This window comes from Garra rufa, chromosome 11 (genome assembly GCF_049309525.1).
Source record: "Garra rufa chromosome 11, GarRuf1.0, whole genome shotgun sequence".
Lineage (NCBI taxonomy): Eukaryota > Metazoa > Chordata > Actinopteri > Cypriniformes > Cyprinidae > Garra > Garra rufa.
This window is the reverse complement of record NC_133371.1, coordinates 7906587-7921036: the sequence shown is the minus strand read 5'-3', so window position 1 is coordinate 7921036 and position 14450 is coordinate 7906587. Positions and strand designations below refer to the sequence as shown.

The 14450-nt window shown below is 36.9% G+C and overlaps 1 protein-coding gene across 3 annotated transcripts in view; it reads right to left on the bottom strand.

The window, feature by feature from the left end:
• Positions 1-14450, bottom strand: part of kiaa1549lb (KIAA1549-like b) — a 68815-nt gene that overhangs the window by 39569 nt on the left and 14796 nt on the right. For all 3 annotated transcript variants that reach the window (XM_073850963.1, XM_073850964.1, XM_073850965.1), the window contains exons 2-5: positions 8043-8375; positions 3804-4286; positions 1952-2067; positions 573-792 (exon numbers count right to left, since the gene is read on the bottom strand). In XM_073850963.1, coding sequence (XP_073707064.1) covers positions 573-792; positions 1952-2067; positions 3804-4286; positions 8043-8375 — 1152 coding nt within the window. The remainder of the gene's footprint in view (positions 1-572; positions 793-1951; positions 2068-3803; positions 4287-8042; positions 8376-14450) is intronic.

Below are 14450 nucleotides of genomic sequence, written 5' to 3'. Positions count from 1 at the left end.
GGATAAATACCTAGTTCTGCCATGAAACTCTAGATGAGGCAGGCTGACGGTTTGTTAACGTAACTGATGATATCACAGAGTTATGCAACTCGGCACAAGCTGATTGGTTCAGGTTGCGTGCACAACCAATGAGCTTGCAGCTTACAGTTATTTTAATGGCTGGTAACATTCACTTGGGCATTTCGCAGCATGCTTTCAGAGTTCTTCTGAAACCCTCCACCTTCCCCAGCTCCACCTGTATAGATCTGCTATGGGTCATTTTATGCTATTTGTGCAGCAGCAGTATGTCTTAAATACTCACAGCGCTGTATCGCCATATGCTTTGGCAGTAGCAAGTTCCTGTACTAACTTGCAGCAGCAGGAATAATCTACAACTACAGCAATAACCAACAGCAGCAGCATAGCAGATATTGTCATATCCATTACCATGCTGAACTTTTCCGAGAGTTGTCATGACAGAAATAGAATTTAGTGAGGACAATGGCTGCATTCTTAAATAGATATGGAAAAATGATCTGTGTGGCAGCACTGACACATTACTGTGGTGACAGAGATGGAGCTGTGAGCCTGACCTGTCTTCAGCATCAGTGAGATGGCAGGGCTGGGTCTCCATGGGACTGCTGGGATAGGAATCGCATGCACCAGCGGCACAAACTGACGAACGTCCGCCATCAATCTCTCAGTACCATAGACGCTCAGAGCCTCCACCACCACCGAAGCAGTGTACACCATCTCTCCACGGGTCACATAGTAGCCCACCGTCACGTTAGGCACACTGGAAATGCTCTCAATCTGGAGATTGAAATACACAGGAAACACTGATGCATTCTGTAGTTTGGTGCTTAAAAGGTTTACTTATTAAGAAATGTATTTTAAGTAAAATAAGTTAAGCACACAGTGGAATGAATAATTCTGCCATGTCGTCTGCATTATTAGTACTGCTTGCGACTGATTGGGGAATGCATTTGCTTACTGGACTCTTGGACTGATTACAAACAGAGGAGCTCAAGCAGAACTCTGCTTTTTCCATTTTCCATCCGGTGCATTCAAATAAAAACTTATCAGCAAGTGCAATTTATTCCTTGTGAAATCAAACCTGAGGAGTTTTTCCTTTCAAAAAGGGAAGTTCAAATACTTAGTATTAAGAATTAAGAATTCAAATATCTTTAGATTTGGTTTTCTTGAAGGATTTTCTAGGCAAGTAAATATTATTGTGTTGTTTTCAGGAAAAAGAAAAAAACAATGTGCATTTTTGCTTAGAACAAGCAAAATAATCTGCCAATGCGGTAAGAAAAAAAAATCTTATTTAAAACAGAAAAAATATAATTTTTCGAGAAAATCCTTCGTGATTTAAGAATTTTTAGATATTTTGCCTGGAAACAAGACAAACAAATCTAAGTAAGAAAAGCATTTTTTGCAATATAGATAGATCCAAACCCCTGCAGTTCCTTCAGTCATTACTTTGATGGGCCACAAACTTTTCCCTTTTTCCTGGATTGCTTCCAACATAAGGATTACTCTGACATTAAAGCCTTTATCTTTAACAAGTTGGGACAAACTGGCAGAGTTAAGAAACAGAACAGCCTAGGATGCAACTGAGAGGTGACTAATAGCAGTAGTCTGTTTCCATTTTCACCCAATTTATCACGGGTGTCTAAGATTTGACTCTGCCTGACAATGAGTGTATCTTTGGTTTAGCTTAGCTGCACCTTCAAACTTTCAAAGTATCATTAGAAGATTTACAGTAACCAGAGAATTTAATCTATTTCAGCTAAAATAAAAAATAAATTTTTCACTAAGGGACATATTTGAAGCAAATATATCTGATCTGATCTAGATTTGGTGACAGTTATATCAAGACAGCAAACATGGCTTAAATTTGTGTTGGTGCATATTTGATGCTGAGCAAACTGTAAACGCTGACTGTGTTATAAATGCATGCAGTGCAGACCTTAGCCTGAACCGTGCTGTCGTTCAAGGCCTTCTTCAGAGCTTGAGTAAAGCCTCGAGGAAGATTCTGCTTCAAAATACTGTCTAGACGACTCCTCCGTAACTGTACGGACAACACTGTCATTGACAGAAAAAAAAATACATAAATATTAATATTAAAATAATGCTTTGAAAAATATAAGTTTTATGTTTCCAATCAAATCAAACAAAACTGTGGCATTTTGTCCACCTGGTCTCATGACAAAAACATACCTGGGGCACTTTTTCTCGAGATGCAAAATACGTACCAATAAGTACATATCACTGCAGTTTGCAAAAAAAGCATTAACATTACAGGCAGTAAAACTCGGACACCTTTGATTCCTTTTCATACAAAGTGTGATTTACAGAGTGTGATAAAGTGTAATTTTCACACAATTGTTTGAAATAATATTATATTATGACTTAAAAACAATTTTAATATGCTGGGAGATATGAAAACTGATGAACGTTAGCATGACATATCCAGCTTCATATCTATGGGTTTGCATAAACAGTAGGTTTGTTCAGTAGCTCACGCAGTGCAGAGATGTACTTTTAAGGAGAAGAGCTCTGGGCTGCGTTCTCCGAAAACGTCGTCTCTTAGCGTGCTACGAAGACTCAAAAGGTACACCTTAACTACAGGTATACCTTTCCTACGTGTGTTCTCCGAACTATACCTTAGGATGTTGCTTAAGGTACACCTTCTTAAGTGCAACCTTAGCAGGTGCTGTCCACGGTGGAGGTGCTGAATCGGTTGATATCGATGCCTCGAGGATCGATTGTGCGCTCTGTCCTTCACAGCGGTATAGGTAAAGTATTGAGAAAACAATGTTTTTTATAAAGAAGCGTTTTAGAAATAGTATAAACTGCATTTATCGGGCCTCATTGAAATATGTACATGCAGAAATAAATATGTGTATGTATTTATAATTTAGCAAGTGTGCACGGCCTCACGGCCATAAGTGTGTTAATGTTCTCCACAACGTATGCTGATTACCCACCAGCCGTATCACATTACTGGCGTAAATCGCCACACTGTATATAAATAACACGACTTTGCAATAGCGTGTAATGCATACGCCAAAGTCCAATTTTGCATGCATATGATATGCCAATCCTTCCCATTAACTTCACTGGAGAGAGGATGCGTACAAATACCACGCATCATCTTTTATATAGATGATATATATCTATATATCATATGAACTGTAGTAAAGTCTATGCTGTTTAAAAATCAGTTGGTTTCCATGGCAACGTAGATTGTAAGGAAAAGTTAGCCATGGGGTAATCAGTCTAACTTTTTGGTCTTAAATTAGACCAGTCTAAGATTTTATGCAACTGGCTTACAAAGTAAAGACCCGTCTTAAAGAAAAAAATTAGATGACTAACTTGTAAGACCAGTCTAAAACAGTTGTATGCAACCGGCCCCTGATCTCAGTCTTGACTTAGACTTGAATGAGCTGGTGGTCTCGACTACAACACTGATTTACAGTAGATGATCATGGTAACTTTACATTAGAACACTATTCACTATTAAGTAGTTGCTTATCAGAATGTATGCGTGACCCTGGACTACAAAACCACTTTGGGCACAGGGAAAAGCACTTCCCCCATATGAGTGTAAAGCACTTTGGGTGTACAGCAATACACAATATACTGTAAATTCCTCATTCATTCATTCATTTTTACCTAAACTTAACAACTACTATACTAATAAGCAGCAAATACAAATTTTATTGAGGCAAGGTCATAGTAAATAGTTATTTAATAGTGATAAATGGTCCCCAAACTAAAGTGTGATCAAGATAATTATTTGATCAGAGCAATCGCACCTGTTCTTATCCACATCTTGTCAGTGATGTTACATCTCAGCATCGAGGCCTCAGTAGCAGCAGCTCTTGGAGGACCTAAAGTGCTTCTTAAAGGGTCCATCTTAGTGCTCTGTGAGGAGGAGGCAGACAGGACTCTAGGTGTTGTCTTTGGAGATTCTGTAGTTGTAGTTCTGATAGTTGTCCTGGGTGTTTTGGAGTGTCGTTTAGCAGCGGATGTCTGGGTGGTGCTAATCTGATGTGTGGTTGTGGTTAAGGGGGTGCTGGTTGTGGTAACAGAATGAGTGTTAAATGTGGTAGGTTGAGATACAAAAGTGTCTGCAATGTCTGGTCGTTCTCGTTGCGTGTCCACAGATGTAGCTGAGGGTCTGTTGGGTGGAGCGGTGCTTCTCAGCTCAGGGGAATATCTGCTAGAATCATTGGCTTTATGAAGAGGCTCTGCAGATCTAGATGTGGCCACAGGTGCCACCAGCTCAGAAATCCACTCTGAAACAACAAAACACTTGAGGTGAGAGAAGAAGAAAAAGATGGTGAAGTGACAATAGGGATGATGGTGATGACAATGATTGAACAATAATGGAAAAACTGGTGAAGATGATGTTAATGATGGTATGACGTCATATAAGCCTCATGATGCCCTGGTTTACAGTGATTTTAAGGCTTAAATTCGCTGTAAACCATTGTCAGCCTTTATAGACAGTTACTGTAACTGACAAGGTTTCATAAGACAATCACACAGCAACAGTGATACTTTAGGTGTGCATTTATAGAGTATCTCTATAATATTCTAAATATTTTCCCTAATAAACATACAGGTACAATATAAAAATAATATAAAGCATGTGTTTTACATTTCTTAAGCCATACTTACAATTGTCAACCTAATCCTACAGGAAAACATAGCTATTTTATGAGGTGATGATTTTATATGGATTTGTATGCTGTGAATTGTACAAAAACAATAGGTCTACCCTAAACCTCACTCTTAAACATAACCATCACTAGGGCGGTTTTGTTTTGTTTTTGTTCCAGATACTGTAAATAAGTCCATATTGCATGTTCTTATGAGATTAAGTTTGATATTTGTGAGTTTGACGATGGTATTTGATGTTTTATTGTGGAGATTGACAGGTATAACAGAAGCATGATAACTAGTAACATTAGTATGTTATATTACACAACATCAGTCATCAAGGCCATCTCAGAATAAATGCACAAACTAAACTGGACAACTAAACTGAACTATTTACATCTTTATACATCAGTGTTACACAGTGTTCTTTATTGTGAGGTATTTTGATTTTTGATCAAAGTGCCTACTCAATGCATTATCACTGGCACAGTGCCTAGCCACCGGCATGAAGTGAGCCGTTTCTGATCAGGGTTTTGATATGAACAGTATAAATATCCTGGGTGTTCAGTGACCCCTCTTTCTCAGCCTGTCCGTTTTAAGCCTTTGAGCTGAGATTTCATCAACAAACTGATCAGCTTTGCCATTAGTCTTTTTTCTAAGTGCCTTTCCAGGTAGCTCTGTTTGCGTCATTAAATCAATAATTTGCAGAAAATGCATCAAGAATGTGCTTCAGGTTGAGAATGCATGCTTCAGGTCAAAAACCTGCAGAACTGCACCAGAAAATTTCTAGAAGAAGGCTGTGTCACAATAGTGTGACCAAGTATACAGTATACTCTTTGATTCTGCACTCGAGTCAAACAGCAGATGTGAGAAGGATGTGAAATTTTGTTTAACATTTGTTTAACATGGTCTATTTTTCTTATATAGCAATTAAATCACACCATACACTCTCAGAAATAAAGAAAGCTGTTTCTGGCATGGTACCTTTGTACCTAAAGTGTAGGTCTTTCATACCTTTTTGTTCTGAGAGAGTGTAGACTAGTTTTAAGGCACATTTTTTTGAGCAACATCTCATCCTTGCGTTTCACGGATAAAAACATTTGGAGAGACATGACTGGTCTAGAAATGACCAATTCTACTGTTGTTGGCTATTCTTGTAGGGTTGACTGTAATTTTTGGTGAACAACATTTTAGTTTGGTTTTGAAAATGTACTCATTGTATCTAACTACGAGGAGAAACTCTGTCTCAAAACCCTTGACAGCTGATGGCCATCTTTAAATATTTAATTGCCCCATCTATGCATGTCTCCTCTGATCCCAGAGAATTAAATGAAACATTGGCATTAAAACAACCTTATTTTTTAAGAACTTGTGTGATTTTACTATACTGTACTGTATATATAGCATGTCAACAGGACCATCAGCTTTACATTCTCTTATATTTTAGTCTGTTACTGCAGAAAAATGCTTGATGTTTGGATACCTGAGCTTGACTGACCAATGGCTGCTGACTGACCCGAGGGCTTCATTACAAAGAACAAGTGGACTAGGAAAATTCCACTACCTATAGGGGTCAAAACTGCAGTTTTAAGTGTTGGAGAGGTATATATTTTACAGATAGAGCTCATGCTTACGCCACTTAAAGTCACTGAAGTCTAACTGTCTAGATGCACAATCCTGTTGTTACTGTGAATGATCCATGATTTCAGATTTTCACAAGAATTATGACTGGCATACGTTGTTGGTTCACTTTACTTCATTGTTACCATAAAAGCAAATACACTACCAGTCAAATGTTTAAGGAACAATTAGAGACTTTAGAAGATTCCTTTACCAAAAAGAAGTATACTTCAAGTTTATATACTTTAAGTATACTCTATGTAGTAAGTATAAAACTATCAGTGTACTAGTAGTATACTATTAAGTGTACTATTTCAATACTCCTTGGGACTAAACTGGCCCAATTTATAGTGTATAAAAGTATACTTTTGAGTGTACTTTAAGTCTAACAGTAGTAAACTTTGAGTACACAACTAGTTCACATCTATGTTTTCAGTTTGTACTGCAAGTATACTAAAAGTGAACTTATATACTGATAGTTTACTAATTAAATACTTTTATATGCATTTTTAGTACACTTTGAAGTATAGTCTCAGTAAACTACTAGTTTAGTAGATTTATACTGCAAGTATACTCATAAGTTTTCTTTAAGTGAACTTTACATCATACTTTAAGTATACTACTATGTCCCTATTTAGGTATTAATTAAACAAAAACAGTAACAAAAACAAAAAATCTAGCTTCATGCTTTTTTTTATAAACACTTAAATGTGGGTGTCATAAATTAAAAAAAAAATACAACATTTTAAACAAAAAGCTAAAAAAAACAGTCATTATTTCCTCTTCATGGGTGGACATTTTATTCCATAACGTTACACAGTTTTCCATATCTATGGTTTTGATGCTGTTTTATGTCTGATGATTGTGTTAGATTACATGTGGAAGCATCTGTTGTTTCGGTTTCTTCTTCACTTGTGTTTTGGAAATTCTGTTCAGAAGATGTGCAATAGCGTCTCTAGAGTATAACAATGAAAACACAGATTCTCAGAGCACAAGTAGAGCTCAAAAATACTTCAAAGTATAAGTCAAGTATACTTAAATGTTATTTTAAGTATATTTCTGAGAAGACTGAAAGTTTACTTTCTTATTTTTAGTTTAAAAGAAGTATACTAATAGCACACTTGAATAAACTTCTATTTTGTAAGGTTTAGTTGATTTTTTTAAATTGTTTAAGTCTTTTATGCTCACCAAGGCTGCACTGATGTAATCAAAAATACAGTATAATTCTGCAGTTGAAAAGAGCCATTTTAATTTTGATTCATGAAATGTATTCCTGTGATGCCAAAGTTAAATTTTGATTTAATTTGCTTCATTTGATATTTAATTAATTGTGATTTCTCTCTTACGTCATACTCTGGGCTTCCCTTTTACATTTTTGCACATGTGCACTCTTCAAATACAGCATATAGAATGAAATGTATATATTTCATTGAAATGAAAGATATGGGACGTACTTGCTTATTGTGTCCAAGAGCATTATCTACCTATATTCAGACATAGTAAGATATAGTTGCACACCGAGTCTGAAATTTTTGCATGTTAAAAAATAAATACGACCTCACATTATGTCAATCAAGTTTACACCGTTTCTCCGGAAATTACGTCTGTCATAAAAAAAAAAATTGGAACAGGTTAGATTTTCTGCGTTTTTGCATCCATAGCAAGCATTTTAATAGTAAAGGCTGTAGAAAAAAGGGGAAAAAAAGGGGTAAAAAAACAAAAAAATTTGTTTAAAAGAAACAGCACTAAGCTGCATGCTGGGAACAAACCTGAGCTGGAGGACTGGTTGCTGATAGATGATGGAAGAGTAAATGGCTCCACACGCTCCAAAGATCCATTTAAAGGCCATCGATGTGTTTCGTTGTCACGTGCAACCACTTTTGGCGAGAGTTCAGGAGGCTTTTGGGCCGTGCTGGCGAGTAACGTGAGTATGGAGGAAAACGCAGGCTGTTCCCTGCTGCCCTTTGATGAGTCTGTGCGATCCGATCGGACGACCGAAGCTGGATTCCTGTCTGTCAAGAGGAAGCCGCCCAATAGATGAGTTGAGGAGGGTGAGGTGGCCACGTCCAGAAATGATCCAGAGGCTTCATGACTCAAGTCATCTGAAAAGAGAGAAAGAGAATAATAGAAATGCATCCCAGGGCAGTCCATCACAGTTTCATTTTGAGGAAAACTTTTCTATGCTGTAATTTTAATCTGGTATTCAGAAAGTGTTCTCTCTGAGGAGATGGAGGCAGTTGAAATTACAGCTCTCAACACACCTTTGACAGTACAAAAGGCCCTTTTCAACACATCAATACACATGCTGATGGTAAAAGAACGCTCAAAAGACGTGAAAGATGTTACAGTCTGATATAAGGATGCAGAGGGTGTCATTTGGAGCTGGGATTTTCATTCTCCCAAGACAGAAACACTGTTTCAAAAATGTTATGATATAAATTTGGAATAATACACACTCAGACCAGTGACAGATTGTAGTCAACCAAAACAAAAAGTGTATTAATCAAAGCAACGTCTAATCTTCGAATCACTAGTGTCACCAAACACTCGTCTTCAAAGAGATAGTCTCGGCCAAAACTCATGTCAATGAGCTCAGCTAAATGTCTGTGCCTCGCAAGACTTCAAACCACAGCCGCTACCATTGCAGAGAACACCAAATGCAAAGTATCTGTAGCCTTTACAATAATGTACACTGCAAAGTAAATGAACCTACAAATGTCTTAGTTGACATGTAGCTAGCTGATGTGCACTATATTGCCAAAAGTATTGGGACACCCCTTCTAATGAACAGGTTTGACTACTTTAGTAATTTCCATGAGTACAAATCCTAATGTTTACGCATTTAATGATATTCTAGGGGTTTGTGTGCTTCTAATTTGATAGCAACAGTTTGGACAGAAGCCTTTCTATTCTAACATGACAATGCATCTGTGTATAAGACAAGGTTCAAATAAAAATGATTGATTCAGTCAGTGTGGAAGAACTTGACTGGTCTGCAGAAAGCAAAGTCCTAATCTCAGCTGAACACCTCTGGAGTGACTTTAAATGCAGACCTTGAGCCAAAAACTCATCCCCAAACACCAATGACTTGCACATATGAGTTCAGTCATTTTAGACACTTCCAAAACGGTTGAGATGAAAATACAGTTTATAAATGCATGAATTTTTTTTCCATCTTTGTTGCCAGAGTTTTGGAAGTGCCCTTTTTCTGATCTAAAGAAGGGGGTGTCCCAATACTTTTGTCAATATAGTGTATGTAGAAGTCATTGGTGTTTGGTAATGAGTTTTTGTCTCAAGGTCTGCATTTAAAGTCACTCCAGAGGTGTTCAGCTGAGATTAGGACTTTGTCAAGTTCTTCCACACTGACTGAATCAATCATTTTTATTTGAACCTTCCCTTATACACAGATGCATTGTTGTGTTAGAATAGAAAAGGGTCCTGTCCAAACTGTTGCTATAAAATTAGAAGCACACAATCCCCTTGAATATTGTTATATGCCTAAACATTATCATGGAAATTACTAAATTAGTCAAACCTGTTCATTAGAAGGGGGTGTCCCAATATTTTTGTCAATATAGTGTAGCTAGTAGTGCAATTGTTAACAATAATTCAGCTGTCCATAAATGGCAATGAATCCCTCATTTTGGAGAAACTGTGAGTCACAGGTATGTGTGTCAACATAGAACAGATGCTACAAGATGAAAGATTTTTCTTCTTCTTCTTCTTTTTTTGTTTGAAAGAAATTAATACTTCTATTCACCAAGGGTGGGTTAAATTGATAAAAAGTGATAGCAAATACTTACATTGTTAGAAAATATTGATATAAATGCTGTTCTTTTGAGCTTTTTATTCATCAAAGAATCCTGAAAAAATATCACAATTTCTAAATAAATACTTTGCAGGGCAACTGTTGCAATATATAATCCAATATAGATCCAATATTGATCATTCTAATAATAAATCAGTATATTAGAATGATTTCTGAAGGATCATGTGACACTTAAGACTGAAGGAATGGCTGATGAAAATTCAGCTTTGCATCACAGGAATAAATTAAATTTGAAAGTATATTACAATAGAAACCATTATTTTATATTGTAGTAACATTTCGCAATATTACATATTTATATAAAAAAAAAAAAAATATATATATATATTTTTTTTTTTTTTTTTTTTTTTTTTTTTTAAATAAATGCAACTTTTGACAGGTAGTGTATAGCATATAGGCCTAAATCTTTGTATTTTTCATTTAGTGGGCTAAATGTTCAGTTTTCTTTACATAAGGCACACCACATGTTATTATCTGTATTTTATTTTAATAAATGTCACTGCACATCCTGCCCAACGTAGTCCTCCAAACAATGTGTAATGCTATGAAAACACAAATATTGTTTCTGGGTTCAAGCCTCCACTCAGTTCAAAAGAATAATGCTGTCTTAACAACTATTTATGAGAATTATTTATTTATAACATATATTAAAGCTAAGCTTTTAAACAACTTACAGTGTACATTACTGTCTCTGGGCTCATGTTCAGAAAAGATAAATCATTGTCTGACCAACTGAGGTTTGACTGTGGAGATAGATCGGGTATAATCATGATTTTTCAGTAGTTCTGCAGCACCATCAGTGTATATTAGATCTGTTCATTGTTAGCTTTTGGCATCTAATGACATCAGACTTAATGAGCAGATTGAGCTCTGTCTGTTTGCCGCGCATACAAATGCTGAAGTGTGAAGTATTCACACCCCTTCATTTTTTTCATTTAGTTTTGTTGCAGCATTATGTTAAACTGCTTTAAATTAGTTTTTCTCCACATCAATTTACACTCCATACACCATAATAATGACAAAGCACAAACCAGATTTGCAAATTTTACAAATGTATTAAAAATAAAACACTGAAATAAGTAGATTGCATAAGTATTCATACCCTTAACTCAGTCCATAGTTGAAGCAGCTTTACAGCCTCAAGTCTTTTTGGGTCTGATGTGAGCATCTTTGCACATCTGCATTTGGCAATTATCTGCCATTCTTTGCCTCACCTTTTCACCTCTCCATCTCTGTCAGCTTGGACATTTTCTAGAGTCCTAGTTGTTCCAGTCGTCTTCCATTATGGAGAATGCTTCTGTCAACCTTCAATGCAGCAGATTTGTTTCTGAACTCTTCTCTAGATCATCGCCTTAACGCAAGTCTGTCACTGAGCTCTACAGGCAGTTATCTTGGTTTTTGCTCTGAGATGCATTTTCAGCTGTTAGACCTTTTCTGAGAGGTGTGTGTCTTTCTAAATCAGACTCATTCAAATGAATTTGCCACAGTTTAACTCCACTCCAAGTGTAGGAACATCTAGAAGTGATATGAACGCTCCTGAGATAAATTTGTGTGTCCCAGAAAAGGGTATGAATACTTATGCAACGGAATCTTTTCAGTTTTTTATTTCTAATAAATTTGCAAAGTTGTTACAAACATGTTTTGTGCTTTGTCATTATTGTGTATGAGATGTAGATTGATGTGGGAAAAAAAAAGTAATTTAAAGCAGTTTAACATAATGCTGCAACAAAACAAAATGTGAAAAAAAATGAAGGGGTATGAATATTTTTGCAAGGCACTGTACTTTGTGTTGTTATTTTAACAATTATACTTTGGCTTAGATAAATTGTAATAATTCCTCATTTTGGACAGAATATGACTCCGAATATGAAAGATGACTGGCACCCATCCACCATTACTTCTTTACCATTTCCTTCCATTGCTCTGATATTATTATAATTATTATTATTATTATTATTTTTTGGTTCACTAGAGCCTGTGTGAAGAAGCTGCTCCTGTGCCTAGACTTATAAAGCGGTCTAGTGTGACTCAAAAGGGGAGAGAGTTTGAGAGTAAAGACAGCATGATTACTGGGATGAACACATCAGGCATCATGCTATTTATGTGCTTAAAATGCCATTTCACAAACAGCGAATACGCCTACAACATTATTATATTACAAAGACAAACAAGTTAATGGTTGAACATACTGAATGCTGTTGAAAAAATAACTAGGAATATAACATTGCAATGTTGTCATAGCAATAATTATTATTATTAATATTTATTTTTTTTCAAAAGGAAACATTCAAACTTGACATGAAATGCCAGACTTGTAATTTAAAGTGTTTTAATGATGGATTTGTTTTAGCTTTTGTCTTCTCAAGATGTTAACTGATGGACTGGAGTGGTGTGGATTATTGTGATGTTTTTATCAGCTGTTTGGACTCTCATTCTGACGGCACCCATTCACTGAGGAAGATCCATTGGTGAGACAGTGATGAAATTACATTTCTACAAACCTGATGAAGAAACAAACGCATCCTAATCTTGGATGACCTGAGGGTGAGCACATTTTTAGCGAATTGTAATTTTTAGTGAACTATTCCTTTTGAGAGAGACGTTACAGTGGAATATCTTTCCAGGTTTCTTTCTATGTGTGTCTCTAGAGGACACCTGTAGGTGCTAATAGACCAGAGCTGAGGACTGAAGCGCTTGGGTTGGCAATTATGCAATCAGCCCAGAACGTTCTATTGCTCAGAGTTTTGTTACATATTCTGAGGAACAGTGAAGGTCATGGTTTCCCTCTGTCCTATACTTCACACACCATTAGCTGACACACTTCTCCATTTCCCTGTGCGGTGTGTGCTGGTTCTCTGCAGTTTATAACACACTGCACTCGCTAATGAAAAGATACATTCCTAAACGACAGTTTCTGCAAAGGATAAAACCCACAGAAGTGAAAAATGACAAACTATATATTTGTAATAGTCTTTTACTAGATCTTTTTAATCAGTTGTTTCTTCTAGACCACAACAAACTCAACATCAGTTGTCCTGTATATTAATGGGGCAATTTGCTGATTTTCTCTGCAAGCATAAACAACTAAACTCTGCTTCACATTGTGCTTAATAAGCACTCCTTCATACACACATTAATGAATGTGACAACTTTTCCGACAGCTGTGGAGAATCCTTAAAGGGGTCATATGATGTTGCTAAAAAGACCATTATTTTGTGTATTTGGTGTAATGCATTGTGTTTATGTGGTTTGAGGTTCAGAAAACATGTTATTTCCCACATATTGTACATTATTGTTGCTCCTCTCTGCCCTGCCTTTCTGAAACACTTAGATTTTTACAAAGCTCATTGTTCTGAAAAGCTAAGTGTTCCCTGATTGGCCAGCTATCCAGTGTTCTGTGATTGGCCGGATACCTCAAGTGTGTGATGGAAATATTATGCCCATTACCATGTTGCGATGCCTAAAGTGATAAAAACCCATTATAAACTAGTCATTTGTTGCATCTAATGAGGACATAACTACTGATTTTAAGAGTCATACTGTCTTTCACCATGTCTGCATTTGTGATCGTGCAAATGACAAACAACAAGCACTACTCTACACTGCTCAAAACTCGCATTTGAATAGTCAGTAGCAACTTCTTTAAATATGAAAATGTACTTACAGGCTGCGAGTCAGACGCGCCACACTGTCCTTGCAACATCGGAATTACCCCACTTTATAGCCCTAACCCAGGTTCAGGAAACAGTCATCCATAAAAAGTGCTGCAAGTGTTAAAGGAAAAATCTTCTTCAGCATGGTGGCAAATGACCTTACCAAACACTTCCTGAGGAAAATTATACTTGATTCCTCGGTCCAAAAGGGAGGCATCCTAAAGGTACCAGGCTGCTTAGAGAAGTCACCACACAGCTTCTGAGAGAGACCAGAGCAACCAGATGAATGCCAGATGACTCCTAATGGACTATTACAACACATTCTACCTGAGAGTCTCAATAGGGCTGATAACGTCTGGCTGGTGCAGGCTGGAAGTTGGCCTCATCACAGGCTGCACCATTTTAGTCACCCTGTTCAGCCTGCCAATGGACAACTTTGTGGAGCCAGAGTGCCAAGGCCCAAAATCAAGGACAAGTCAACAATGAAATACACCTGTGGAAGCAAGAGCAGTGGTCACAAGGAGTGTCCTCGCAGGGTGGTTTAGGGCTTTATCCAATTTGTGCTGCTTGGGCCTTGAAGAATGATCAGCCTGCCCCTGCTGTGAGACATCTGGCACACTTGAACATTTCCTATGTTGCAGCAGCAGAGCTTTTGACAACAGTCACTATTAGTGGTGTCAGAACCAGCTCCTCAA